This window comes from Melospiza melodia, unplaced genomic scaffold (genome assembly GCF_035770615.1).
Source record: "Melospiza melodia melodia isolate bMelMel2 unplaced genomic scaffold, bMelMel2.pri scaffold_54, whole genome shotgun sequence".
Taxonomy (NCBI): domain Eukaryota; kingdom Metazoa; phylum Chordata; class Aves; order Passeriformes; family Passerellidae; genus Melospiza; species Melospiza melodia.
This window is the reverse complement of record NW_026948798.1, coordinates 1,838,356-1,864,140: the sequence shown is the minus strand read 5'-3', so window position 1 is coordinate 1,864,140 and position 25,785 is coordinate 1,838,356. Positions and strand designations below refer to the sequence as shown.

The window sequence follows — 25,785 nt, the reverse complement described above, 5'->3', positions numbered from 1 at the left end:
ACATCCTGGGGTACCCAGCCAGCCTCCTGAGGGGGTGTTCCCAACTCAGGAAGGGGTCATGCTCCAGAAGCACACACCAGCTGTGCCTCGGCTTGAGGGGACATCACGATGCCATTGAGCTGCAGGGGGATGTTTCCACTGTCCCAGTCTGTGGCACCTTCACCACACTGCCACCACTTCTCCAATGGGACGGGCAGCATGCATCCGCTCCCTCCACAGTTCATGGGGACCAGCGGAAGCATCTCCTCGGCTGCGCTCTCTCCTCCATGCTGCGCTCACAGGGAAACGCTCCAGGATTTTCTTCCAGCGCCACGAGACGCGTGCTGGTGCTACTTGCTGGCTCCTGGATCCTACTGTGCACAGGGATGCATCTCTGCTGTCTCCTGGGCCAGGCAGGGCTCCTGCAGCCAAGAATGCTCAAAAAGGTCCTCCAGTGATGGCCTGTCTGTGGGGTCCATGCATAAACACCACCTGATGAAGTGCTGGCACTCTGCGGAGAGAAACCAGAAACCGCCGTTCAGCAGGACAAGGCTCCTGTCCATGCTCTCCCACCTTCCACAATGCCCAGGCCACCAGGAGTGCTCAGAGCTATAGCCAAAAGCTTCCTATCAATCCTGTCTTGAGGAGGACACCAGCACAGAGGCACAGGTGCCACCTCCTCCAGCTGAGCCCAGGAGATCCACCTCCTCACCAGCTGCAAGAGCAGTACACTTATGTGCCAGTTGCCCCTCCCAATCCCGTTCTTCCCCTCATGCCTTGAAGGCACATCCCCACCTTGAGACACCCGGGCAGGAAGAAGAGCTGGCTCCAGACAATGTCCTTGTTGGTGTGGAAAGGAAGGTGCTCGCAGACCAGCTCATAGAGCAGGATGCCCAGGGACCAGATGGTGGCTGGCTGGCCATGGTAGCAGCCAAAGAGGATCCACTCTGGTGGGCTGTACTCCGGTGTTCCTATGGGACATGGGCGCAGCTCATCAGGCCCATGCTGCTCCCTCCCTCCCAGCCAGCTCCCGTTCCACAACAGCCAGCCCCTGCCCTGCCAAAAAGCAACTTGGCTGCAGCTGGCTGAAGAAGGATTCTCCCTCCTTCCCTCCCTCCTTCCTTCCCTCCTTCTTCCCCCTCTGCCAGCCAAGGGGGAAACTTTGCTGCCCTGCTGGGCCCCGGCTTTGGACTTACCTGACATCCTGGTGTAGAACGTGTCCTGGAGGATTGTGCCGCACCCGAAGTTGATGAGTTTCACCTCGCCCGTGGCCAGGTCAACAAGAATGTTCTCGGCCTTGATGTGGCGGTGCAGGACACCCCTGCTGCTGCAGCACCGCACGGCCTCCAGCACCTGGCGGAACAGCCCCCGCGCCACGGGCTCCATCAGGAACTGCCGCTCATGCAGGAAGTACCAGAGGTGCTGACAGCGCTGCGGACGCTCCATGAGCAGCGTGAAGCCCTCGGGCACCTCGAACCAGTCCAGGAACTGCACGATGCCGCGGAAGCCAGGCTGCCACACCTTCCACAGCAGCGCCGGCTCTGGGGGCACAAGGGCGCCCTTGTGCTGCTGGGGGACCACGATGCCGTCAGTGGGGCCGATGCTGCGCTGTGCCTAGGGCAGCCCCTGCCTGGCCCCGCCGCAGCTCACCATGGCCCGGCCCAGGGCGCTGCACGGCCCCCACTCACTCCATGATCGCTGCCCTCACAGCGTTCTGGCTGTCGCCCTGCCGGGCCTCGCCTCAGCCCTGCCCGGCACGGCCCGCTGGCTCCTCCCGCTGGCCCTGCTCACTCCCCAGCCGCACCCACTCCGAGATGCGCTCCCGGGACACTCGCTTGATGGCCACCTGTGAGCCAAGGTCAGTGGTGGACTTAAGATCACGTTTGGTTGAGTGTATAAGCTGGACAACACGCAGAATAAAAAAATGTTTTTCTTCTTGGACCCTGATGACATGTGTATGTCACGTCCAGCCTAATGGTGACAGTTGCCCCATCTCTGGGTCAAGAAACAAGTATTGTCTGACAGGTAACTTGTCAACAAACTGAGAAAGAAATTAGTACCTGGGCATGCAGATTTCTGAAGGGAGGAAAGAAAAGTGTTGACAAGAATAAGCCTAAGTTTTAAACGACTGAAACACTCAAAAATAACATGTTTTGGGATATTGTACCGTATGTTACACAGAGTTCAAACAAACCACTACTCATTAGTATCTGGACTTCATTGCCCACTATGCTTAGAAATGTTGCTTGAAGGCACTTTATGTCAAAGATCCAGTTCCTGTAGGTGTAGATCAAAATCCTACCAAAAAATCCATATCCAAACCAGCAAGAGCGAGACTTTTGTCCTTGGCAGTAGCTTCCAGGTGCTCCTGGAAACTACCAGGCCTAGACACAAAGATGTGTATTCAACAGTGGGAGAGAAGCACCATGCTTAGCTCTAACTGTGACCTTTGCTAGCAGATCTTACTAGCAGGTAATAAATTCCATTTTTTCTGCTCTTAGCCAGAGCCAAGATGGGAATCAAAGTCTAGATGACAGGAGCCTCAACTTTTCCAGAAGAGGAAAAATACAAAGGATGGTAAATTTGCATTGGGTTTACAGGGTTTTGTTACAGATGGATAGACAAGTGATGAACCTTAAAAGATGACAGCAAAGGAAAATCAACAGATATGCTGAAAGTGAGTGAAGAGGAAGGAGACTTCAGATTCACTGCAAAGCTGCACAGAAAGCTTCTCTACTTTTTGCAGTTGCTTCAAGTTTGAAATGACAAACTCTAGCAGCACTTCCAACTTATCTTTATTAATTCTAGAGCAAAGACAATCAAAACTGTGTACTGCTGCTTACAGTATGCAGTAAAGCACAGGAAGCCATTAGAGTAAGAACAATTGTGTTTAGAAGGCTGAGGCAGCCTTAGGGGTAGGAGGAATGGGGAGGCGTGGAAATCAGGCCTGTGGGCACCATTCAAGGAGCATCCAGGCCCTGAGCAGTCCCTCACAGTGGGTATCCCAGCGGATGGAGTCCAAATGGAGCCACAGCTGGGTGGGAAAAGTGCCGGGCTGGTGAGCCGTGGTTAGCAGGGGCTTCGGCATCAAATTGCTCCCTGACAGGTGTGGTATGCTGTGTGTGTGTGTGTGTCCAACACCTGGCAACAGCAGGCTGGCCCAGATGTGGGAAAAGGCCAAGGAGGCAGCAGAGTGGGAATGGGGCTCTGCAGGAGGCCCTGGTGGTTGCACACACCCGTGGGGGATGAGGCTGGCCCAGATGGTCCTTGGGGCTCTGGGCTGAAAAGGGGGGAAAAGAGAAGCAGGGAGGAAGGGCCAGATGCCGCTATGACAATGCCATTCCATCCCACAGGTGACATAGTGAGAGGAGGGTGGGAACTAAATGGTGATTGCTGCTGATCACCCTGACATCTCCAAGACAAGAGGCCCAGAAAGGACTGCACATCTGCCTCCTAGTGTTGTCCTGAATGTGAGCTCATCTCCTGGTGTTCATTACCTGCAAGTCTCTCAGCTTCCCTCGCTACTTCTCCATCTTCATCCTTCTGTCCTGCAGGTGGCCTGTTCAGGCTGACAGCTTGGAGCGCCTGCAGGCTCCAGTTGGGCCGCAGCCCAGCTTTTCCTCTAACAGCTTAATTCTTATTGTGACAATTCTTTCATTTCTACTTCAAATGAGAGCTTCCCTAAATTAACAACGCTCTATTCTAAGCTAAACAATCCTCTATTATCTAAGCTATCTGCAGAATTACAGAATCACAGAATTTCTAGGTTGGAAGAGACCTTTAAGATCATCGAGTCCAACCCATGTTCTAACACCTCAAGTAGATCATGGCACCAAGTGCCACATCCAGTCTGTTTTGCGGAGAAAAGAAGAAACCTCACAACTTTATAAGAGTTGTAAAGCTCGGTATGTTTATTTATGGCACCGGACACATGCGGAGAAAATTCTCCTCAAAAAGGCATGCGTACGTCTGAGAACTTCAGATCTCCTTTTATCCCCCTCTCAAATACATATGCATACAGTTTCACAATAGGTTCATACATATTCATTTTATGGTTTCGCGTGACTTTTACCACTAGTTCCTTTTTATCAGAAAGAATTCTGAGGTCAGGCTGACTTGCCCTTACAGCAGTCCCTGTCTCTCTCTATCATCTTCTGTCTCCTCCCCTTTATCTCTGTCCTTCGCTGAAGTAACTTCACTGAGCTTAGGCCTTGCAGTCTGGCTAAATAACAACGATTTCTAACCACAGACTCAACTCAAAAATGTACATTTCACTTAAATTAAAATGAATTTCTATCCTGGAAAATTTTCACTTTGCTTCATTCCCCCCTTTCCTAAAAGGAGGAAGTAAATTCTTTTACTTCGTGCAAATTCCTATGACAACAAGTGTACTTTAGTGCTTTACCATGTAGGTTTGATAATGGATAATCCTGAACTTATTCTAACTAATATTAACAAAACTACAGCAGGATGAGACAACTTATTAAACATTATATTTGCAGTTGGTGACCACCTAAAGACTACATCCCACCAGTGAAGATCTGCATTTTGTTCTATTCTTTGCATAATTCTAGTTATTTCTTTTGTATCATGTTGGACAGTAATTAAGGTTTTCTTTCCACTTTCTTGGATTTCTTTCAAGATTTCCAGTTAGTCTTAGTGCTTAATTAATTGTTTCACTAATGTAAGGTCCATACCAATAGGGGTAGGTAATAATCTTTGTTGCATTGTGTAATTGGTTTTAACCAGCTGGTGGGATGTCACTGGGGCTAAGTACAAAAAATCACACCCGATAATCTTACTTCTAGGGCTTTCTTCACTCCAGAGTTATGGATCCAGGCATTCTGCTCCTTGATTTTGATGGCAGTGAAGGTGGTGAGAAGTACTTGCAGTGGTCTCACCCACTGTGGTTCCAAAGTCTTCTCTGTAAGAGACTTAACATATACATCATCCCCAGGCTATCTAACTCCCTGCTCCGAGTTCCAGCCACATGTTTCTCAATTTCTCTGAGCTGTTTGCTTAAAGCCACCATGTAGGTGGATGTTCTGGACATTCCCTTTGTATTCTATATGGGCTTCTATAAGGCATTCCAAAAGGACTCAGCATTCCTTTAGCTCAAGGTTTAGTTCGGATTTGCAATAGTGCTAGTGGAAGAGCTTGGGGCTAGGGTAGATTAACTTCCTGCCCCAGTCTTACAATCTGCTGCTTAATCAAATGATTCATTTTCTCTAGTTACTTGATTGGGGCAGTATGGAGTGTGAAGTTCTTAATCTATGCCCAGGTGGCCACTAATCTGTTGTACTGCTCTGGAAATGAAATATGATTCTTTATCTGAGGATATTGTGGCTGGAACTCTGAAGGTATTATTTCTTGTAAAAATAATCTGGTCACCTCTTGAGCTTTGACAGTTCTGGTGGGGAATGTTTCTGGCCACCCTGAAAATGTATCTATCAATACCAGTAAATACTGATACCCCCCTTTCCTTGGGAGTTCTGAAAAGTCAATTTTCCACAGCTGTACAGGCCCATGGCCTCTCCCAGTCTGACCGAGTTTTGGCCTGTGGGTTTTTTGGGGTTAGTCTGGAGGCAAGGATCACATTGTTGGCTTACCTGAGTGATAGTGGCATGTAAATTCCTGACAACGATTCTTTCAATCAGATGTATGTTCTAGAAAGCCTGTGGAAATTACTACTTCAAAGTCAACACTTCATTTCAATGCACTCTGTATCACTGGCAGCCTTGGTCATTTAGGGAAAGGAGCCACACTCTATAAAAAGCTTTTAAGTAGTTAGGCCCTAGTGTGTTTTCTAGTGCTCTTCCATGAAAATGGAAAGGGATTACTAGCTGTCTTTCAATGGTAGCCCACCCCTTGTAGTTGTATGTCTCTTTTGATTCGTATTATTGTATTCTGTCTTACCTTCAAGGAAAATCTGTACCTCACCCTTTGCTGCTTTCTTTGCCTCTCCATCTGCCAGCTCATTTCTTTCCTCCAATTTTAAGCTCACTCTCTGGTGTGCCTTAATATGCTTTTTCAGGTAGCTGAACTGCTTCCAGCAGCTGGATTGTCTCTTCTTTCCCTGTGAGGTCAGCAGTCGCCTCTCCTTCCAGATGGCTCCATGTGCACGCACAACTCTGAATGCCTTTTGCTGTTTCTAAGGCATGGGTCAATGCATTTATCTCAGCCTTCTGTGCAGAGGTACCTTTGGTAAGGGTCCAGACTCTATTACCTCTCTGCAGGTAGTCACTGTGTACTTTGCATGTTGCTTTCCACTGGCAATGTAGCTGCTCCTGTCAGTGAACCAAGTCTCTGCATTGTGCAAAGGAGTGTCCTTTAAGTCTGGGTGGCTGGAGTAGGTAGCTTCAATGGTCTCTAGGAAACTATGGTGTACTGCTTCGTCTTGATTTCCACTGAGAAAAGAGGCTGAGTTGACAATATTAGTCACCACGATCTCTACATCATCTTGCTCTACCATGATGGCCTGGTATTTCAGACACCTCTGTGGTGAAAGCCAGTGACCACCCTTTACTTCCAGTACTGTGGGACACTGTGTGGGACACTAGCACAGTCATTTTTGTCCGAGGGTAGACTTGGGTGCCTCTTGAATATTCAGCACAACTGCTGCTACAGCTCTGAGGCAACCTGGCCATCCTTTGGCTGTTGCATCTAGTTGCTTAGAGAAGTAAGCAACTGCCCTTCAATATGGGCCCAAGTCCTGAGCCAATATTCCCCCGGCAATACCTTGCATGGAAAAATAGAAAGAATGGTTCACTTACATCTGGAAGTCTCAATGCTGGAGCTGACATGAGGGCACTCTAGCTGGTGAAGGGCCCGTGTGGTGTCTTTTGTCCACTGGAGATCTCTGTTTCCATTGGCAAATAAGAGCACAGCGGGGTCTGACGAGCAGTCCATAATTATAAACCCACAGCTGGCACTACCCTGCCATGCCTAAGAGGGTTCGGAGTTCCTTCATTGTCTGGGGTTTTGGGGTTTGGCATAGGGCTTCCCTGCCCTAAAGTCTGCTGCTTAGCATTCACTTCTTACCCCACGTAGACTACCTTCTGTTTCACTACCTGTGCCTTTTCTTTGAGACTCTGCATCCTTGGAGTCCTAGGAAATTCAAAAGGCTTACCGTCCAGGCTTCTCTCGCTTCCCTCGTCTGAGTGGCTACTAGAAGATGGTCCACGTACTGCAACAGCCTCCTTTCCTCTTGTGGAGCTTCCCGGGACTCTGGGTCTTTGCAAGCTGTTCTCCAATCAGAGTGGGGAATTTTGAAGCCTTCAGGCACATGGACTATGTGAGCTTGTGTTTGAATGCAAAAATTTTCTGTCTGGCTTCGTGGATAGGGAGGCAAAAGAAGGCATCTCTTAGGCCTAAAACAGCGAACCAGGTTAGCTCAGGTGTTACACAAGTTAGTAAAGTTCATGGATTTGCTACCACAGGGTATAAATTCTGTGTTGTCTTATTAACAGCCCTTAATCCAGTACTATCAGTTATTGGGCTGATTCCTTCCTTATCTTTCTTTTGAGGGTACTACTCAGCTCTCACTGGTTATGTTCTTTCCTTAAGCTTGATTGCCATGGGGGGGCATTTTTCACTCTCCCTGGTACAGCAGAGGCCCATACCCTTGAAAACACTTATTTACTTATTCTAATATCTCCTTACTAATGTCTTTCTTAATTTCAGTGTCTGTTAATGTTAAGCCTAACATCTTCATTTGCCTCCAGAGTAACCTTTCTCATTTGAGAATGTTTAGCGAATTGAGCAAATTGTACAAAAGCTTCTAAGTACACATAGTACACATGTTACTTTAAAGGTTTGCAAATTATGCCTTCTCAGACTGGCCAGTTGTTCAGTTGTTCCCCACACTACAACATAAACATTCTCCACAGGTACTAAAGCTTTATTTAAAACTGAATATATGGCCCTTGTGTCGACTAAAATTCTTCCCTTTTGGGGAGGTCATCTTTACCCTTCCTCCCTTACCTTGGGAGGAGCCTTTAACAAATCATATGTACTCATTTTGCGAACTGTGACTGCTTTGCATTTCAGCATGATAATCTTTGTTTGACTTCATACGTTGCTATCTTATGCTGTATGCTGAACAACACGTTTGATTTGCTTTCTCTTTGCCTTGTTCTCCCTTTCAAGGGCCAAGACCAGAGGGCGGTCTGATCTCACAGTCTCTTTGCCATTCTGGGTGATTTCTTAAAACAAAAAGACATATTAGCATGCAAAAAACTCTATCCCATTTATCTTCCTATTTTAAAACAGTACTAACAGCAATGAAGTATTATAAATCTTTTTATTTTCTGAGCTGTTCTTACTGGCAACCCTCTCCCAGTGAGCCCCTCCTAAAAGTGGCTAATTTAGGAACCTCTTTGCTCTGGTCAGTTCTCATTATCTCTTTCTCCTTGCCCTATATTGCTTCCACGCAAACTTCTCTTTACAAAGCTTCACAGTAGTGAAGCTTCTCAGTCTTCCTCCTACACACACACAGCTCCAGGTGGCAGGTATCAGGTGTGATTCCCACACACAAGCTTTAAGATCTTAGGTTCTGAATCAGCTTGATCAGAACCTTTAATTTACACTCGGAGCATGTGCCCTGACGCTTTTTAGAACAGCAATACCAGTGTTTCTCACAAACACCGCACTGCAATAATACCTCCATATCCAGCTTTTGCTCACAGGTCATTCCCGTGTTCCCTGGGGAGACAGGGCAGCCAGAGCTGTCCCTGTGCCCAGGGGACAGCCATTGTCACCTCACGCAGCATGCCAGCCTCTTGATGCACCAAAGGCTCTGAGGAATTGCCTGCAGAGGCAGGCTATTCTGTTTATTACAGAGAACTCTAAATCCCTACAGCAGACTGTTCCCAGTCCAGACTTGCTATGGTACCAGCTGAAGTCTCATTAACTAATTCATCTCATTCATCTATTCTATCTAAACTCTGTTTTACAAAATATCAGTCTTTTCTAGTTCTCTTCTTGCATAATCTAATTAAGCACTGTGTCTACTTACACTTGTTTTACTGCCTTGCAAAAAGGCTGTGCATGTCACAGCTGAAACTCTGATACGCCCACAGACACAGACACACATGCCCCCCCCCTTTATCTCAAATTCACTAGAGCCAAGGCTTGAATTGCTGTGAGGGGGAGAATTCTTTGAATTCCTTTAGCTCGCTTTATCGTAGTTAAGCATAAATCACCATACTATAGTTCTCCTGTGTAAAATGCTGCTCATGTTGCAAACAAAATCTTAAAATCTCCACAAACACCACTATACAACCTGAGAATCAAATTACCACAATGCAGTGGAAGAAAATCACCACACAAAATCACAGGGCATATGTCTCAGAGTGCCCACTCTTCTCAACATAACACAGCATACCATAATTCAGCATTTACTCACATCAGTTTTTCCTGGACACAATCAAAAAAACAGCACACAGTCTAGAGATCAAGTCCAAACATCCAGGGCAAAGGAACTCTCTGAGCTCAGGATCTTCCACAGATGCTCAGGATTGTGCTGGATCTTGCTCTGGAAATGCCAGTGGTTCAGCTGAGATCTGTGGGGATGACTTACACTGCACTGAGAGAGGCCACAGTCCTGCAAGGGTCTTTTATCAGGAGCAAACAGCAGACTGGAGGGTGGGGAATGCTGGGTCTGAACCACTGCTCATCCTTCACCTTAATGTGGAGCTGCCCCCAAAGTTGCCATGTATCACTTCTTATTTTTCTCCTGTTGGGTATATTTTGGAGCAGCTGTTTTATGTGGCTTTTTACGGTGATCCTGTGGGAAGCAGCCATTTGCCTGCTGTGATATCCTCACAACTAACACTAATTCCTCATTCCCTTTGGTTTTATTTGGGGTTTTTTATTTGTTTGGTTGGTTTGCGTGGGCTTGTTTATTTGGGTTTTTGTCTGTTTTGGTTTGAGCTTTTTATTTGCTTTTTTATAAATGACTGGTTAAGTTGGCATAGCCAAACTCAAGAAAATGTAAACCAGGCTTGACTTTCCAGAAATTACTTTTGGCTGGGTTTAGCTGCATCCCTAGGCTCAGGATCACCAGTATATTTGCAGGTTTTGCTCTGCATCATCAGCCCGCCCAGACTCTGCTTGGTGTTTCACAAATGGAGAAGACAGTGGACATTGTGCCAAGCTTCCTTTCAAACAGAAAAACCGTCAGCATGACAGAAAAGAAGAAAAAAATAAAATTCACCAGTTAGAACAAGTGTCCCACCATCTTTCCCTCCACTGTTATTAATTTTGTACATTTAGAGGCAAAATTGGGTCTAAAACTTCCATCTCTCAGTTCCTGATGCTATTTGCTACCCTTCAGCCTTGACATCCCCTGATCTGACTGACTGCTGTCCAAGTGGCACTGGGGATGCTCAGCCTGAAAAGAGGAGACACTGGGAGGCCCCACTGTGGCTATGCAGGACTGGGAGGGTCCCACAGGAAAGAAGAGGACAGAGTGTTCAACAGGGCCTGTGGTGACAGGACAAGGGGGATGGCTTTCAGCTGCCGATTGACTGAAGCTGGATCTAAGGAAGCTGCTGTTTTACACTGAGGACAGTGAGGCACTGGCCCAGGCTGGGCACAGAGGCTGTGCATGCCCCATCCTTGGGAACAGGGCTCCCCCAAGGTCTGGGGGAAGATTGCTCAGCTTGGAACCAGATGATCTTCAGGGTCTGTTTCAAGCCAAACCATTCAGGGATCCCCAGTGACCACTTCTGTTGACCCTGGAATCTTGGGATCTGTGTGATGTCACTTCCCATGTTCCAACTGGAACTGCCACCACCCAGCACAGAGAACAACTCAACCACTGGCCCTTGTGTCAGCCGACCATTCGGTGCGCTCCTGCTCACCCTCGTCACCGTTCTTGCCGCCCTTCTTGTCACCTGTCCGCTGCTACTCCCATCAGTCCTGAGAGCTCCCTAGTGCCTGGATTTTGTCATCCATCACTTCAGGATGCTCACGTTTATCCTTTGTCTCATTTGTCAACTGAGGGAGGTATGGTGCCATTCCATGGAGGTGGACACCTCCAGCTGCCCGAGTGGGCTGCAGCTCTGTGGGGATGGTGTGGGACAGGGACCCCACTCTGAGGTTTTGCCACCTCTGCAGGCTGTCATGGACAGAGAGGAAGAGATGGAGGTGGATGTCCAGACTCCTGCAGTGGAGGACGTGGAAATGGAGGAAGAAGAGACTGAAGAGGAAGAGATGGATATGGATATGGATATGGATATGGATATGGATATGGATATGGATATGGATATGGATATGGATATGGATATGGATATGGATATGGATATGGAAGAAGAGATGGAGGTGGATGTGGATGTGGAAGAGGAAATGGAAGTGGATGTTTATGAGGAAGAGGAGGAGATGGAAGTGGAAATGGAAGAATACATTGAGGACATGGACATTGATATAAAAGATGAGGAAGAGGAGATGATTTTGGGATGAAGACCAATGCCAGCAGCAGGACAGGCACGTGATCCCCACAGGCAGAGTGGGTCCCCTGCTGCCAGGCTGGAGCTAGGCTGGTCCCTGTGCAGAGACATGGCACCTCGCAAACTGGAGTCTGGTGGCCACACACTGCCTGTCCTGTGCTCACTTTGGGCCACTCAAGCTCTATCCCACAGCCAGCCAGGCTCAGCTCTGGTAGCAGAGTCCTGCTTTGCCCACATGTGCCAACCTGGGGACCCATGGAAGAGCCCTCTGTGCCTGACTGCAGTGACCACGGCACCTGCTTTTCTTCCAGCACTGATGAACATTCCGGACAGAGATGCCACCTTTTTGTGCATATGTTCTACAGTTTTTTGTCTTTAGGAATAGGATTTAGGACTTAAGACTTCTAGAATTTTTTTATCTTCTACAAATGCATTTCATATATTTTAGATAGATAGGTTCTTATGTATATACGTTCTACGGATTGTTGTTGTTACAAATGTTCTTACATTGTTAAAGTGTTCTGTATTGCTGTTGATGTTCTTCTGTAATAAACAATTTTTTTTTTCACAACCCCATTCTCTTACCATTTGCATTGGGCACAGGCAGCATTTGCAAAGTTGTGGTTTCCACTTGCTCCAGGTTCTCAGGGCTGGAGGTCCCTGGGGGAGCTGGCACAGCCACCCCAGGAGTGGGGGCACCTGTGCAGAGAGGGGTCCCACTGACAGAGGTCACCCCCTCCCTGCAGTTTCTCTGGACACACCTGGTAGCTGCAGGGGCAAATCCCAGCGTGCCCTGTCCCATGGGATCCCATGTTGGAGCAGGGCTGAGCCTGCCTGCTCCTGCAGAGCCTCAGCCATGGCTCTGCCCTTGGGAGCCCCAGGGCTAAGGAGGGTGCCCTGGGCTGTGGGGAACCCCTGTTCCTGAGCACCCTGAGGGGCTGGACCAGCCTGGAGGGAGCCCCAGCCCTACATGGACCAAGATTTCCCTTGGAAACCCCGTCTGTGCCCAGACTCCGGTACAAGCACAACAGGAATTGATCCTCCTAGTTAAAGGTGTTAATTGGCACAAATTTATCCCTTGGACTTTCTAGTACAGTAAATGTCAGCACTTGTAATCCCTGTTCTGCACTCCCTGGTCAGGCACCAAAACATCTGAACCTGACAGAACATCTTTAATTAGCACCAACCTGCAGAGAGCTATGGGGGAGAACCTACCCCCAACAGCCAGAGAAACACTTGACATTGATGGTCTGGGGCAGAGCTGAAACTAAAGCATTTTAATGCCAAGACAGAAGATTTTTTTATTGAACGATAATGAAAGCTTTTGGTCTCCTCACCTGCCACAGATGTGTATTGCCATGGTTTGCTTCTGGGTTATGACTGATTTTTATTAATCTGTTCAGAACTCTGCTGCTGTTCCTGGCTAAGGTGCAGAGATGATATTTCAGAGCCAGATGAGCTCAGCACAGCTTGTGCAACACACAGTTTCCACACCCAGACATTCAGGCCATGCAAACTGATACTTTTTCATCTCTCTGCAAAGATCACTGTTAGGACATCACTGACGTACCACACAATTCTCAGAGCTGTCCCTTTCATCCAGCTCTCCCAGTCACTTCACAGATTTCACTCCAAGCAGTTTATCTCTGATAGAGTTCAGAGGCACATGGTATTTAATCCTGGTTTTTCTTCATCTTCTCCTGAGCTGTCTCCAGACACAGTGTGTGGGCATTGTCTGACAGCAGCAGCATTAACGTGTCACCTCCCTGACACTGAGGTTCATGTCACAACTTTTCATCAAAAACAGCAAATAAATGATTCCCACTGTGTCCCACACAGCTCTATGGGGAGTTTGTGTGGCTGCAGTTCCAGCACCAGCCCTGGTGCACAGGAATTTCAGGAGGAGATACAGAAGGAATCAGCCATTCACAGAGAAAAACATCACTTTGCACGGCCCAGATCCCCACAACACTGCAGACTCTGGTGACCCAGACTCTGCATTTACACTTTGGCCTCTGTGCCTTCCTTTTCTTCTCACTAAACTCCTCCCAGTTTCCCTCATGCTCAGGTTCCCAAGATAATTAAAAGCAGCATTAGGAGCAGAGATAGATTACGGGAACTGTCCCAAGGCTTGATAAAATTTATCTTTTCAGAGAATTCCAGCCAAAGAGAGAGGAAAAGCCTGCGTGAAAGAGGTGTGAAATCAAAGCAGTAATCAAATTTCAGTATAATGAGAGAAGCTGAAGAGGTTTTCAATGTTCAGAACAAGATTAGCAGCTCCAGACACAGGAGGGATGGGACAATTTCCCTGCTGTAACAACTCTGTGATGCAAATTGCATCTCAAATCATTCTTCCCAGCTCTGGGACCTGTTCAGCCACAAATGTGGTGCTGAATTTTTTAAAGCAAAGTGGAAGCTGGTCAGGGAGGTGGTTTGCAAATAAAAACCACAGAGGACAGCTGGGAAGCACCAGCTGGAGTAGAGAGGGGCAGAGCCTGGCCCTGAGGTGCAGCACAGCCTGAAACTCTAACAAATTAAAGAACTTACCACTTGGGGTTTTTTTCCCCCAGGAGCTACAGAAGCTGTTTTATGGAATCCCTGCTTCCTTCACACCGCATCAGCCTGCAGGAGAGCCCAAGGATGAAGATTACAGCCCCTTCAGCTGCTGCTTCCATCTCCTGACTCAAATCTCACCAAAATCTGTCACCACTGGGCCTTCCCAAAGCCTCAGATTCGCTCGGTCTGTGCAGGATTTCAGTTCTGAGGAGCATGAAGGGAGATAAAGGCACTTGCAGACACCAGAGAAGCAATTGCTGCCTGAGGTGCATTTCACTGCCCAGGTTAGTGCCTCTAAAACCATCAAAATCAGCCCCTTTGAGAGCACCAAGCCAACAGCAGGACATCAGGGCCTGCAAGTGGTTGGAAATGCCATTTTTTAATATTCCTCTCCCCGTCTCTCATTTCATGGTGCCATTGCAGGAGTTAATCCCATCACTTGGCAATCAGCTTCAGATGGATTTTTAGTGCTGAGCAAATAAGAGGCAATTTTACTTTGTCTCCAATGAATGAAATTTCACCTAAATCAGACAAACTCTGTGTTCTGAGGCTGGCCAGACACTAACCACTGCCAGGTCCCCAACCTGGATGTCAAACTGCTCTAATATTGAAAAGTTAAATTTATTTGGCTTTGTGTACAAGATTATTCTCTCTCAAAAGAATTGGAATCCATCTAATTGCATTTCCAAGCACTAAACTCAGACCAGCCACAAAGAGCACAGGAGACAAGAAAAGAAAAAGAGATTTCTAAGGAGATGGAAATTGAATGCTGAGTTTTTTCCCAATATAGAAAGTTTCATAAATTATCACCTGCCAGCTCCTTGCCTTCACTTGTGTGGCCACCACTGAATACATTCACAGATAATGTGAAAATGATTGTCCTACTGAAAAGTGGGACTAGAAGTAGAAAAAGGCTCAGATATCTGAATTAAAAGACAACATAATGAAAAGAGCTGCCTTATAATAGCAAGATATGATGGACAGCAGGAATGGCTGAAGCCAGCAGAGATAAGTCCATGAACTATTCATGCTACAAAGATTTCTGACAAAACCCCCAATAACCCAAATACAACGTTTTGTCTGGCAGAGCTGACAGGAACCCTGTGCATTTAATTCAGTCATTGGCAGCAAATAGAGATCAGCTTGAAGCTCCTTTGGTCCACTACTACTTTTTTTTTTTCACCCAAAAAATGGAATTACATCTACTCTTTGGGAAGAAATTACTGCTTTGAGTGGTTCAATGCAAAGAGTTTCTTCCCATACCCACTCATAATCAGTCACCAAGAGAAATATTTTCTAAAAAGATCTCTTCAAAATTTTGGAGTGACTTTCAACATAAATAACTGGGTTATTTTGCTCAGAATCATAACGGAATTGAATTGGGCTCCCTCATCCTAAAAAGAAGTGTTTCTTCCTGGTTCTTCACAAAGAGGAACAAAACACTTTGTTGCAGCAGACTGAAGGGAGGAAGAGGTTTCTTTCCCCCTGAGCTGCACAATAGGAGAAAATTTTGTTGCCAAGAGGCAACAAAACTCAGCCAATTTCCAGTTCTTTTAGTGTAAGGGAAAAGCTCTGAGGATCACAGCATTGGGAGACACAAAGTGGCAGGAGAAGGGGAACTGCTGGGGGGTTTTGGGGTGGGGGACAGATTAAAGAAATACTCAAGCAAAACCTGAGAGAGGTCAAGACTCCATCCCTCAGAGGAGAAACTCGATTTGACCCAAATGCCATTCAAATCCAACCAACACTGAGGCATTTCCCCAAGCTCTGCTGAGCCATCAGGTACAACCCAAATCACTCTGTGGGACCAGGGCAGCAGATCCCAGGCATGGGACAGGGATGCTCCCCTGGGAAGTCACCTCCATTGCCCATGGGACTCACAAAATCTGCTTCTAAAGACCCCAACATCCAAAAAACTCCACATTAAAAGCCTTTAATTTGGGGTTTCCTTTCTCCACCTGTCTGCTGTCACTAGGCAGCTGCTCCACTTCAACACTCTTCTGATGAGTATAAATTTTCTCCTGATTCCCAGCTTAAACAGGAAGTTATTTCCATTTATTCTTCTGCAAGTACTGGGAGCTTGTACCTGCTTTCCTCTTTCTCTCCTGGTGTGCACATAAAATGCCAAAGCCAAGAGCATTTCCTTGTTTAAATCATGTCATTTGTCCTGATTATTTCTTTCCCATAAAATTGCATGGATTTGGTGCTGGCTCAACACTCAGAATATTGACAGCACAAAGTCCAGTTCTTACACTGACCTCTCCAAGTTTTGGACCAAGCCTGCAAAGAAGGAAATACAGCAAAGAAATTCCAAACAGGGGCCCTAATAAAGGTAATAAAATGCCACCTGTGTTTGCTGCGGGGAAGAATAGCGCTGCTTATTAAATCATTACAAACAATTAAAGCAGCAGAGGGGAGGAAGACAGCGCTATCGTTTCCATCTCCCCAGCCCTCTGCCACTGGCAGGAATTTCATAAAGCACAAATCTCCCAGCAGAAATCCCTCAGCAACTGATTTGCTGCTCGTGAACACAGCAGGCACACACCCTGGTTTTCCTGACCAGAAAAGGAGAATTTGCCTCGATGTCTTTCCCTCGATGTCAAATCCCCTCCCTGCCCTGAAGTGACATGTTTCTGTAGGGTGACAGCCCTCTGGAGAGGCACAGAGAGCTTTGTGTCAGTGTAAGGGATCCCCACAAGGGCAGATCCCTAATTCAGGCTCCATCTCTGCTTACATGCAGTTCCTAGCAGAAAATTCATTGCATTTCCCCAGAACAGGTAATTTCAAGCACAGAGCTGTTCTGCCTTCCACAAAAGCAGCGTGCCAGGGATTGCTTTGGAGACCAGCATCAGGAAACAAAGCAACACCTAACAGCCAAGACCATCCAAACCCACTTGTCAGCTCACCCCCACATCTCCTGGACTCACTTGAACGCCCAGGAGAGTCTGAAGAGCCAACTGTTTTCTAAGAAATGGTTGTGCAATCAAAAGGTAAATGACAGGGACAAACAGCCCCACACAGGTGCCCCAGGCAGGAGAAAGAGCAGGAGGGATCCATCCCTTACTGACAGAGGTGCAGCTCAAGTGATGCTCTCTCACTCTTTGGGTTGTTTTTGTTACTTTTACATTAAAAACACATCCTCTCAGGAGACAGTCTCATTTAAATCTTCTACCTCTTCAGCTTTGTACACTCAGCCCATTACATTGAAAGATTTTACCTTAATTTCTTCTCCAGGAAAGAAGTAATTGATCTTTTATTTGTTGCACTTTTAATTGACATGTTGACTACAAAAATCCACTGCTCATCACATCAAAAGTTGATCCAATAGTGCCAATTACTCCAGTAATGGAGATCTTTAGAGGGATGGGTGGAAAGGAACAGGATCAAAATGGATGGGTCTTCTCAGAGGAAGAAGCAGCATCTAGGAAGACAGCACAGCTTTAAATTAGGATATCTGCTGTGCATGGCAAGACAAAACACAGCGCATTCCTCATCCTGGCTCTGGATGTGATTCAACCCACTCGTCCCCAGCTCTGGAGGTGTGGTGGAGTCTGATCCTCATTCCCCTGGCAAATGACAGAGCTGAGCTGATCTCAGCCTGGAATCCCTGAGGGTTGACAGCAAGGACTCCTACCAGATGTAACTCGTGTTTGCAACAAGCACAGCATCTACTGGCAGGGAATAATTTGCTCTTCATCCTTCCCACTTCCAGATATTTCTCTAGGAAAATCCACTCTCCAGTGCGGACAAAGCAGTAGATATGGAAGGTTCTGTGTGCCCCAAAAAGCCACCAGCCTGTTCACCCCACAGCTCTGCCACTGACAGCCACCAGCTCTGCACAGAGCAGGCAGCAAACTGGTGACTACTGGCACTGCCTGTGGTCTGAACTGGGAACTGTGGATCACCATCAAGCCGCAAGTGTTTTCTAGTGGGAAGCATTTTGCCCAGTTTTATTCAAGAGAACATTGCGGTTTTTATAGAGTGAGATGATTTATTCTATTTGATTGGCTGGTTAACAAAAACACATTACACTGTCCTTGAGAAGAACAGAAAGACGAAGTAGAAGAACACCACCTGCAGATTGTTTATACTTAACAAGTTATCACATCCCTACAATACTCTAAAAATTCTCACACACTGCTGTGGGAAACACTTGCTGTTTCTCTCTCTCTCTGGAGATCAAGGATCTGATCAGAGAGGAGAGGAGGGAGATGAAGGAGGAGGTAAAGAGAAACAGTTCCTATATGGCACCAGTGCGAGTCACAGGCCCCAAAGTCAGAGCCCAATATCCCCCAGCCAGAGAGAGAGGGTACACCCCACGGGCTGACCTGTGGTTCTTCTTGTGTGACCATGGGGAAGACATATGAGGGTGGGATGGGAAGCCCACTTCTGTCCGGGCAGCACAAGTGCATCAACTCAAAGAGGGAAACCAAAGAGTTCCACCAAAATGAAGGTAGCCTCAGCCTCCCATGACCGAGCTACCAGGTGTGATCTGTCAGATTCCCTTGAAAGTACCCCTAGTATGTATGCCCAGGAAAGAAATAATAACCAGGGTTAGAGGGGCCCTGCCTCTAGCCAGGAAGGAAGAGGCATGGGGAAAACTGGATCTTCTGGACGGTGTGGATCAAATGGCCTGGCACATCAGAGCCACAAAAATACAACGCCTTTGTTGATACAGGTGTGCAGTGTACCCTGATACCAACAGGACATGTGGGGGCAGAACCTGTTTCCATTGCTGGGGTGACAGGGGGATCACAGCAATTGACCCTGTTGGGAGCTGAGGTGAGCCTGACTGGGAAGGAGTGGCAGAAACATCCTATTGTGACTGGCCCAGAGGCCCCATGGATTCTGGGCATAGACTTCCTCTGGAACAGCTTTACAAAGACCCAAAGGGACTCAGGTGGGCCTTTGGAATAGCTGCTGTAGAGGTATAGGACATTAATCAATTAAACACCTTGCCTGTACTATCAGAAAACCCATCTGCAGTAGGACTCCTGAGGGTGGAAGAGCAGCAAGTGCCAATTGTCACCTCGACTGTGCACCACTGGCAATATTGAACAAATTGAGATGCCGTGATCCCCATCCACAGAATGATCCGTGAGCTGGAGAGCCAAGGGATGGTCAGCAAGACCCACTCACACTTCAACAGTCCCATCTGGCCTGTGCACAAGTCTGACAGAGAATGGAGATTGACTGTGGACTATCGTGCCTTGAATGAAGTGACTCCACTGTTGAGCACTGCTGTGCCAGACATGCTGGAACTCCAGTATGAGCTGGAGTCCAAGTCAGGAAAGTGCTTTGCCACTCTTGACATTGCCAATGCATTTTTCTCCATTCCTCTGGATGCAGAATGCAGGCCTCAGTTTGCTTTCACCTGGAGGGGCATGCAGTACACCTGGAACCAACTGCCCCAGGGGTGGAAGCACAGCCCCACCATCTGCCATGGACTGATCCAGGCTGCACTGGAAAAGGGTGAGGCTCCAGAACATCTGCAGTACATTGATTACATCATTTTTGGGGGGAACACAACAATGGAAGTGTTTGAGAAAGGAGACTGGATCATCCAGATTCTGCTGGAAACCGGCTTCACCTTCAAGATGAGCAAAATGAAAGGACCTGACCTACTCCTGGGAGTAAAGCTGGTGTCAGATTCCCACTGAGGTCATCAGTAAGATCACCACGATGTCTCCATCAACCAGCAAAAAGGAAACACAAGCTTTTCAAGGTGCCATGGCTTTTGGCGAATGCACATTCCCGAGTACAGCTAGATTGTGAACCCTCTATACCTGGTCACCTGTAAGAAGAACACTTTCCACTGGGGCCCTGAGCAGCAACAAGCCTTTGTCCAGATCAAGCAGGAGTTTGCTCATGCAGTAATCCTTTGCCCAGTCAGGACAGGACCAGAGGTGAAGAACGCGCTGTACTCTGTAGCTGGGAGCCATGGCTTGTCCTGGAGCCTTTGGCAGAAGGTGCCTGGGGAGACTCGGGATCGACCACTGGGATTCTGGAGCTGAAGCTACAGCGGGTCTGAAGCCAACTACACTCCCACAGAGAAGGAAATCTTGGCCACCTATGAAGCAGTTCAAGGGACCTCAGATGTCACAGACATCTTTTCATTAAAATCCTTTCTTAGGAATTTTTCCTGCTGAAGCTGAGAAGTTTCAGCAACAAAGTGTAAACAAGGGTTATCTGCTGCTGTGGAATGCAACAGGTGGATTTGTGATTGATCTTCTGTGGATGTTTGGATTTACTGACCACTCACGGCAGAGATGCTCTCGCTCTCCGCCGGGACACAGATCTTTGTTATTCATTCTTTCCTGTTCTTAGCTTAGCTAGCTTTCTGAGAACTTTTCCTTCTATTTCTTTTTAGTATAGTCATAATGTTATATATATATCATAAAATAATAAATCAAGCCTTCTGAACATGAGGTCAACATTCTCACCTCTCTCTTCCTGCCTTGTGACCACCGTCACAATTGGTGACCCCTCGTCTGAAGAGGACAAATCATCACTTGATGAGATCCCAGAGGAGCATTTGCTGCACTGGGTAAACCCCGAATGTGTGGCATTGATGGTTGCTTCACAAGTGACCACAAAAGTGAATTGTAGCCAGGAGCTGAAGAACTGAAGATCCTGATTTGGTCAGAGTTCACAGCAAGGCTTACCACAAAGAGAACCTTCTGAAAAGCCTCCAGGAAGATGTTCGGAGAGCCTAGCAGCACAATGCAGATGGCCAGGGAGTGCTGGACCCTGGTACAAGGTACTGTTGGTTTTTCCCTTCCTGAAAATGCAGCCATTCACAGTTTGTGGCTGCTGATGTGGAGAACTTCCCCCATAGAGAAGGAGGTTTGATTCTCCCTTTCAGAGGAGAACCTTATTTCCCTCTGGCAAAAATGGAATGAAGAGGATGGAATTCTCCTTTTGGAGACAGATTTCTATGAGTTTTTTCGATGGGCAAAGCTCTTTGGGTTCTTTACGAATGTGCTGTATGCACTCGATGTGTTCGTATGGGAGTGCATGGACTCCATTTTCCAATTCGTTTTCGACCGTGGGTTTGGATACCTCTGGATTTATCCAGCATTTAGGATGCTGTTTCCAGTTTTGAAACAGAGGACAGCTGTTTTTCCCTAGATTGCTAGCTGCAATAGGCCCGCCCCATTTCCCCCGACTCCAGCAGGAGAAGACCCTTTGGAGGGGGACGATCTGCTGCTTCCCAGCTCCCCTGCATCCCAGCGGTGGAGGGGAGACCTTGTCCAGGGCCAAAGTTTTTTTCTCTGCGTTTTTGGAGCATGCTCAGATGGAGCCATCTTTTCCCCCCACTTCTCTCTCTCTGGGGTGATGGGAGTGGGCGGTGCCTCCCTGGCTGGTGCCGCAAGCACCCCCCCTGGCAGCCCTGCAGGCCCCGCCACGGCCGGCCTCCTGGACCCCGCCCCACTCAGAGATGGGGGCGGCACCGGTCTCTGAGGCCCTGCCTGCTGGGCCAGCGGGGCTGCCTCCCTGGCCCGCCCCACAGCCACCTCCCCAGGCGGTCCTGCCTCCACTGGCTTCCATGCCTGTGCCAGAGAGCTCAGAAACACCGCTCCCTGCGGCTGCGCTGCTGTTGCTAAGCAACGGCAATCCGGCGTCGCTTCTGCCGCGTCCCACAGATGTGCCAATGTTGCTAGGCAACAGCGATCCTCCACCGCCCCCCCCCCGGCTATTTCACTGCTGCCCACCAACCCTGTGCTGTGCCCGCCAGCCTCTCCCACAGAGGCAGAGCGCGCACCTATGCCGCCGCTGTCAGAGCCAAGCGACACAACAGTGGCGTGTTCCCAGGCACCCCGGCCGCCTTCCACCGAGCCAGTCCCAGTTCAGGATGCTGCTGACAATGACACCGAGCCCGCGGGACCCTCAGAGCTGCCTGCGCTCCCAGTGCTCCTGGTGGCAGCTGCCATGGCAGCTCCTGCACCCAGCGTGCCTTCCCCCCCCCGAATTTTGCAGGTTGTCCCAGGGCTGCCCCTGCGGGGGGAGCTGGGACAGGGGAAGAGGGCTTCAGTCTCTCCTTCCGTGGAGGAGGTGTGGCTCGCCAGCTGGCTGTGAGTGCAGCCCTGCAGCCTGCATTAAAAATCAGCATTCTCAGCGGGTTGGGGGGTGTTTGTTCGGGGATAGTCCCTTGGAGGTTGCCATCTCTGCTGCCCCTTGCGTGCCCCAGCGGCGAGGGGCAGGTGGGTCCTGAAAGTTCTGGCCCCAGTCCCCAGGCCGGAGAAGGTTGGGGTGGTGCCGTGAGGCAGATGGGAGACCCATCTTCTGCATTTACATTGCAGAGGCAGAGGGCACAGCGGGAAACGATCATGGCTTGCTTGCTTTGGGGAAAAATCATTCCCTGACCCAAGATGGAGTTTATGGGGACAGCTTCTGTCTCCCCACTGCCAGCATGCCTCGGTGATTTTGGTGAAAGGAAGCGTTTTGTCACCTGTTCTGCCGTTGTTCTGGCAGTGTGGGGCCAGGCTGTGGGAATGCAGAGCCTGCCTGGCTGGTGGGGCCTGGGCTGTTGGGCTCGGGTCCCTGGGCCAGGGCCACCTCCCGGCTTCCTAATGGGTTTGGGGGTTTTGCTGCCCCTTTCTGGTCCTGGGCCACCTTTCTGTGGGCCAGGGCCCCCCAGGGCCTCTCTTGGGTCTTGGGCTGCTCTGATGCTGCTGCTCTTTCTGACAAAAAGAAAAAAAAGAAAAAAAAGAAAAAAAACCAATTAAATAAAAAGAGTTGAAATAGCTGGCAGCAGCCCTGAAGTATTGACGGGCCAAAAATTTGCTTCAGCCCAAGTTATTCAATAAAGGGCTGTGGCCCAGACATTCCAGAAGTTGTCTCAAAATTGTTTGAAATTTTTTTATGACTGTCAATGCACTTTTGATAACTATTGATGGACTTTCCTGCAGCAAGCCTGTTTCAGGACCAAAAAGGACTTTCAGAGACGGCAAAGAGGAACATCTTCAGCCCATGGACTTTTCCTGAAATTCAGCTGCTTGGACTTGAATTTTCTTTGCACTGTTTTTGTGTTTTCTTATATTGTAAGACTGTTTTAGTGATTTGATAGAATTCTATGTTCTACAGGTGAAGAAATTCCCTGTTCATTCCACACCAGCACTTGAGTGAGGTTTTGATTGGCAACAGATAACCTGCAAGGTGTTTGTTCTTTCCTCTGCATGTGCACAGCAGAGAAAATTACAAACACTCTTCTTTTTAATTTAATTAAATAAAGAAAGGTGACATGTCACAGACATCTTTTCATTAAAATCCTTTCTTAGGATGTTTTCCTGCTGAAGCTGAGAAGTTTCATCAACAAAGTGTAAACAAGGGTTATCTGCTACTGTGGAATGCAACAGGTGGATCTGTGATTGGTCTCCAGTGGATGTTTGGATTTACTGACCACTCACGGCAGAGCTGGGTCTTGCTCTTGTTATTCATTCTTTTCTGTTCTTAGCTTAGCTAGCTTTCTGAGAACTTTTCATTCTATTTCTTTTTAGTATAGTCATAATGTTATATATATATCATAAAATAATAAATCAAGCCTTCTGAACATGAGGTCAACATTCTCTCCTCTCTTTTCACCTGCAACCTTTGTGACCACGGTCACACTCAGAGTTAACTGGTACAGAAGCACAAGTCCTCCCTGGCACTCTGAATACCAGTGCTGGGGTGGATGTTTAAAGGAAAGGTTCCCACTAACAACCACGCCATTGACCCCAGATGGAGCAAATGGATTGCCCTCATCACACAGCATGCCTGTATTGGGAAGCTGAATCACCCTGGGGTTTTAGAGATAATTACAAACTTTCTGGAAGGTGAGAACTTTGGTCTCACTGATGAAGAGAATCCGGAGTAAGTGACAAGGCTAAAGAAGCTCCACCGTACAATTAGCTACCAGCAGAGGAAGCACACCATGCTCTTTTCACTGATGGTTCCTATCACATCGTAGGGATGAACTGGAAGTGGAAAGCAGCCATATGGAGCCCCAAACGACAGGTTGCACAAGCTACTGAAGGAGAAGGTGGATCAAGTCAACTTGAGGAACTCAAGGCCGTTCAGCTGTCCCTGGACATTGCTGAAAGAGAGAAGTGGCCAAAGCTCTACCTTTATACTGATTTGTGGATGGTTGCCAATGCTCTGTTAGGTTGGCTGGAAAGGTGGAAAAAGGCCAACTGGCAGCATAGGGGAAAACCAGTCTGGGATGCTGATGAAAGACATTGCCTCTTGGGTAGAAAATCTAGCTGTGAATGTCCACCATGTAGATGCCCATGTCCCCAAGAGTAGAGCCAATAAGGAGCACCAAAACAATGAGCAGGTAGGTCAGGCTGCAAAGATAGAGGTGCCAAAGATAGACTTAGATTGGCAACATAAGGGGGAGTTGTTCCCAGCTCAATGGGCCCATGATGCCTCAGGTCATCAAGGCAGAGATGCCACCTGTAAGTGGGCACAAGACCGAGGGGTGGATTTAACCATGGAGAGTATTTCTCAGGTTATCCATGACTGTGAGACGTGTGCTGCCATCAAGCAGGCCAAGCAAGTGAAGCCCCTGTGGTATGGTGGGCGGTGGTCCAAGTACAAGTATGGGGAGGCCTGTCAGATTGACTCCATCCCACTGCCCCAGACACGCCAAGGAATGCACTACGTGCTGACCATGGTGGAAGCCACCACTGGATGGCTGGAGACCCACCCTGTGCCTCATGCCACTGCCCGTAACACCATCCTGGGCCTGGAAAAGCAAATTCTGTGGAGACATGGTGTGGGAGGATCGTCGTCCATTTGTCCCAGGTGTCCAAGGGGTTGGGTTTCATACCTACGTACGGGCAGTCATTTGGTGACAGGGAGACTCCCACCAGGCATGTTAAGAGCGGATCGTCTACACTTTCCATGGCCATGCAAAGATTGTCTTGCTTTAATGACTTCACCAATGTGACCCAGATGTTTTGTTTTGGCTGAGGGATGATCCAGCTGGTGGTCACTTGGATACGGATGAGGGCGCTGATAAAGACTGGTAACAATAAAGATGGCAACGGTGGCATCGGTACTCCTGCAGGGTGCCCTGGAGGGTATGGCCGAAAGCATCATACTTCTTCTTTCCCACTGGTTAGTTTTCACTTGTGGATGGTAAAAACACACATTAGTTGACTTATTTTAAGACATCCTTAAATATTAAGTTCCCCCTATAGTTCTTACCAACTCCTCCCATTCACTCCTTTCTCTTTTTTAAGGAAAGTTTGAGGGAGGGTAAAAGGAGTAGTTTCAAGAGGGGAAAGAGAGAGGGGTAGGGATAAATGGTCACTGGTAGAGAGATGGAAAAGGGAGGGGTGTGTCTGCATTTGAGATTGACATGGATGTTATCAGTGGGATATGTCTACATGCGATGAGTGTCATTGTCACAATGTTTGGATATATGAATTTCTTTTTTCTTCATCTCCAAGAGAAAGCTGCTTCTGTGGCATGGTGGGAGAGGGAGCTGACTTTGTGTTCATTTGAGGGGTCGTCTTCAGATCTGTGTTCTATGTAGGGACTGATAAATCTTCTGGGAATCCACCGGGGTCCAGTATCTCTAGAAACACAAGCATATTCTGTCCTCCACATAATGAGAGGCTATGTCCTTTCAATAATTTTAGATTCATGGTTCTGGTCAAGTACTGGAGGTCTTTCTTTGAGGAGTGTGTACATGGTGTTATGAAAGTGCCTTAAGATAGCGGGATTTGGCTCTTTTTGAGAGCAATTAATGAAATATATATCATATTAGAATTCATGAAATTCAAATAACGTAAAGTACTTTGCACAGTCT

The 25,785-nt window shown here is 47.9% G+C and overlaps 1 protein-coding gene across 1 annotated transcript; it reads right to left on the bottom strand.

Moving 5' to 3' along the window:
* Nucleotides 1-220: 220 nt before the first annotated feature.
* On the bottom strand, nt 221-25,024 carry LOC134413837 (serine/threonine-protein kinase pim-1-like). Its single transcript, XM_063147879.1, is given in 6 exon segments — nt 221-364; nt 366-505; nt 789-950; nt 1,176-1,539; nt 1,784-1,849; nt 24,803-25,024. Coding segments are annotated over 6 exon segments (1,098 nt in total).
* Nucleotides 25,025-25,785: the final 761 nt, after the last annotated feature.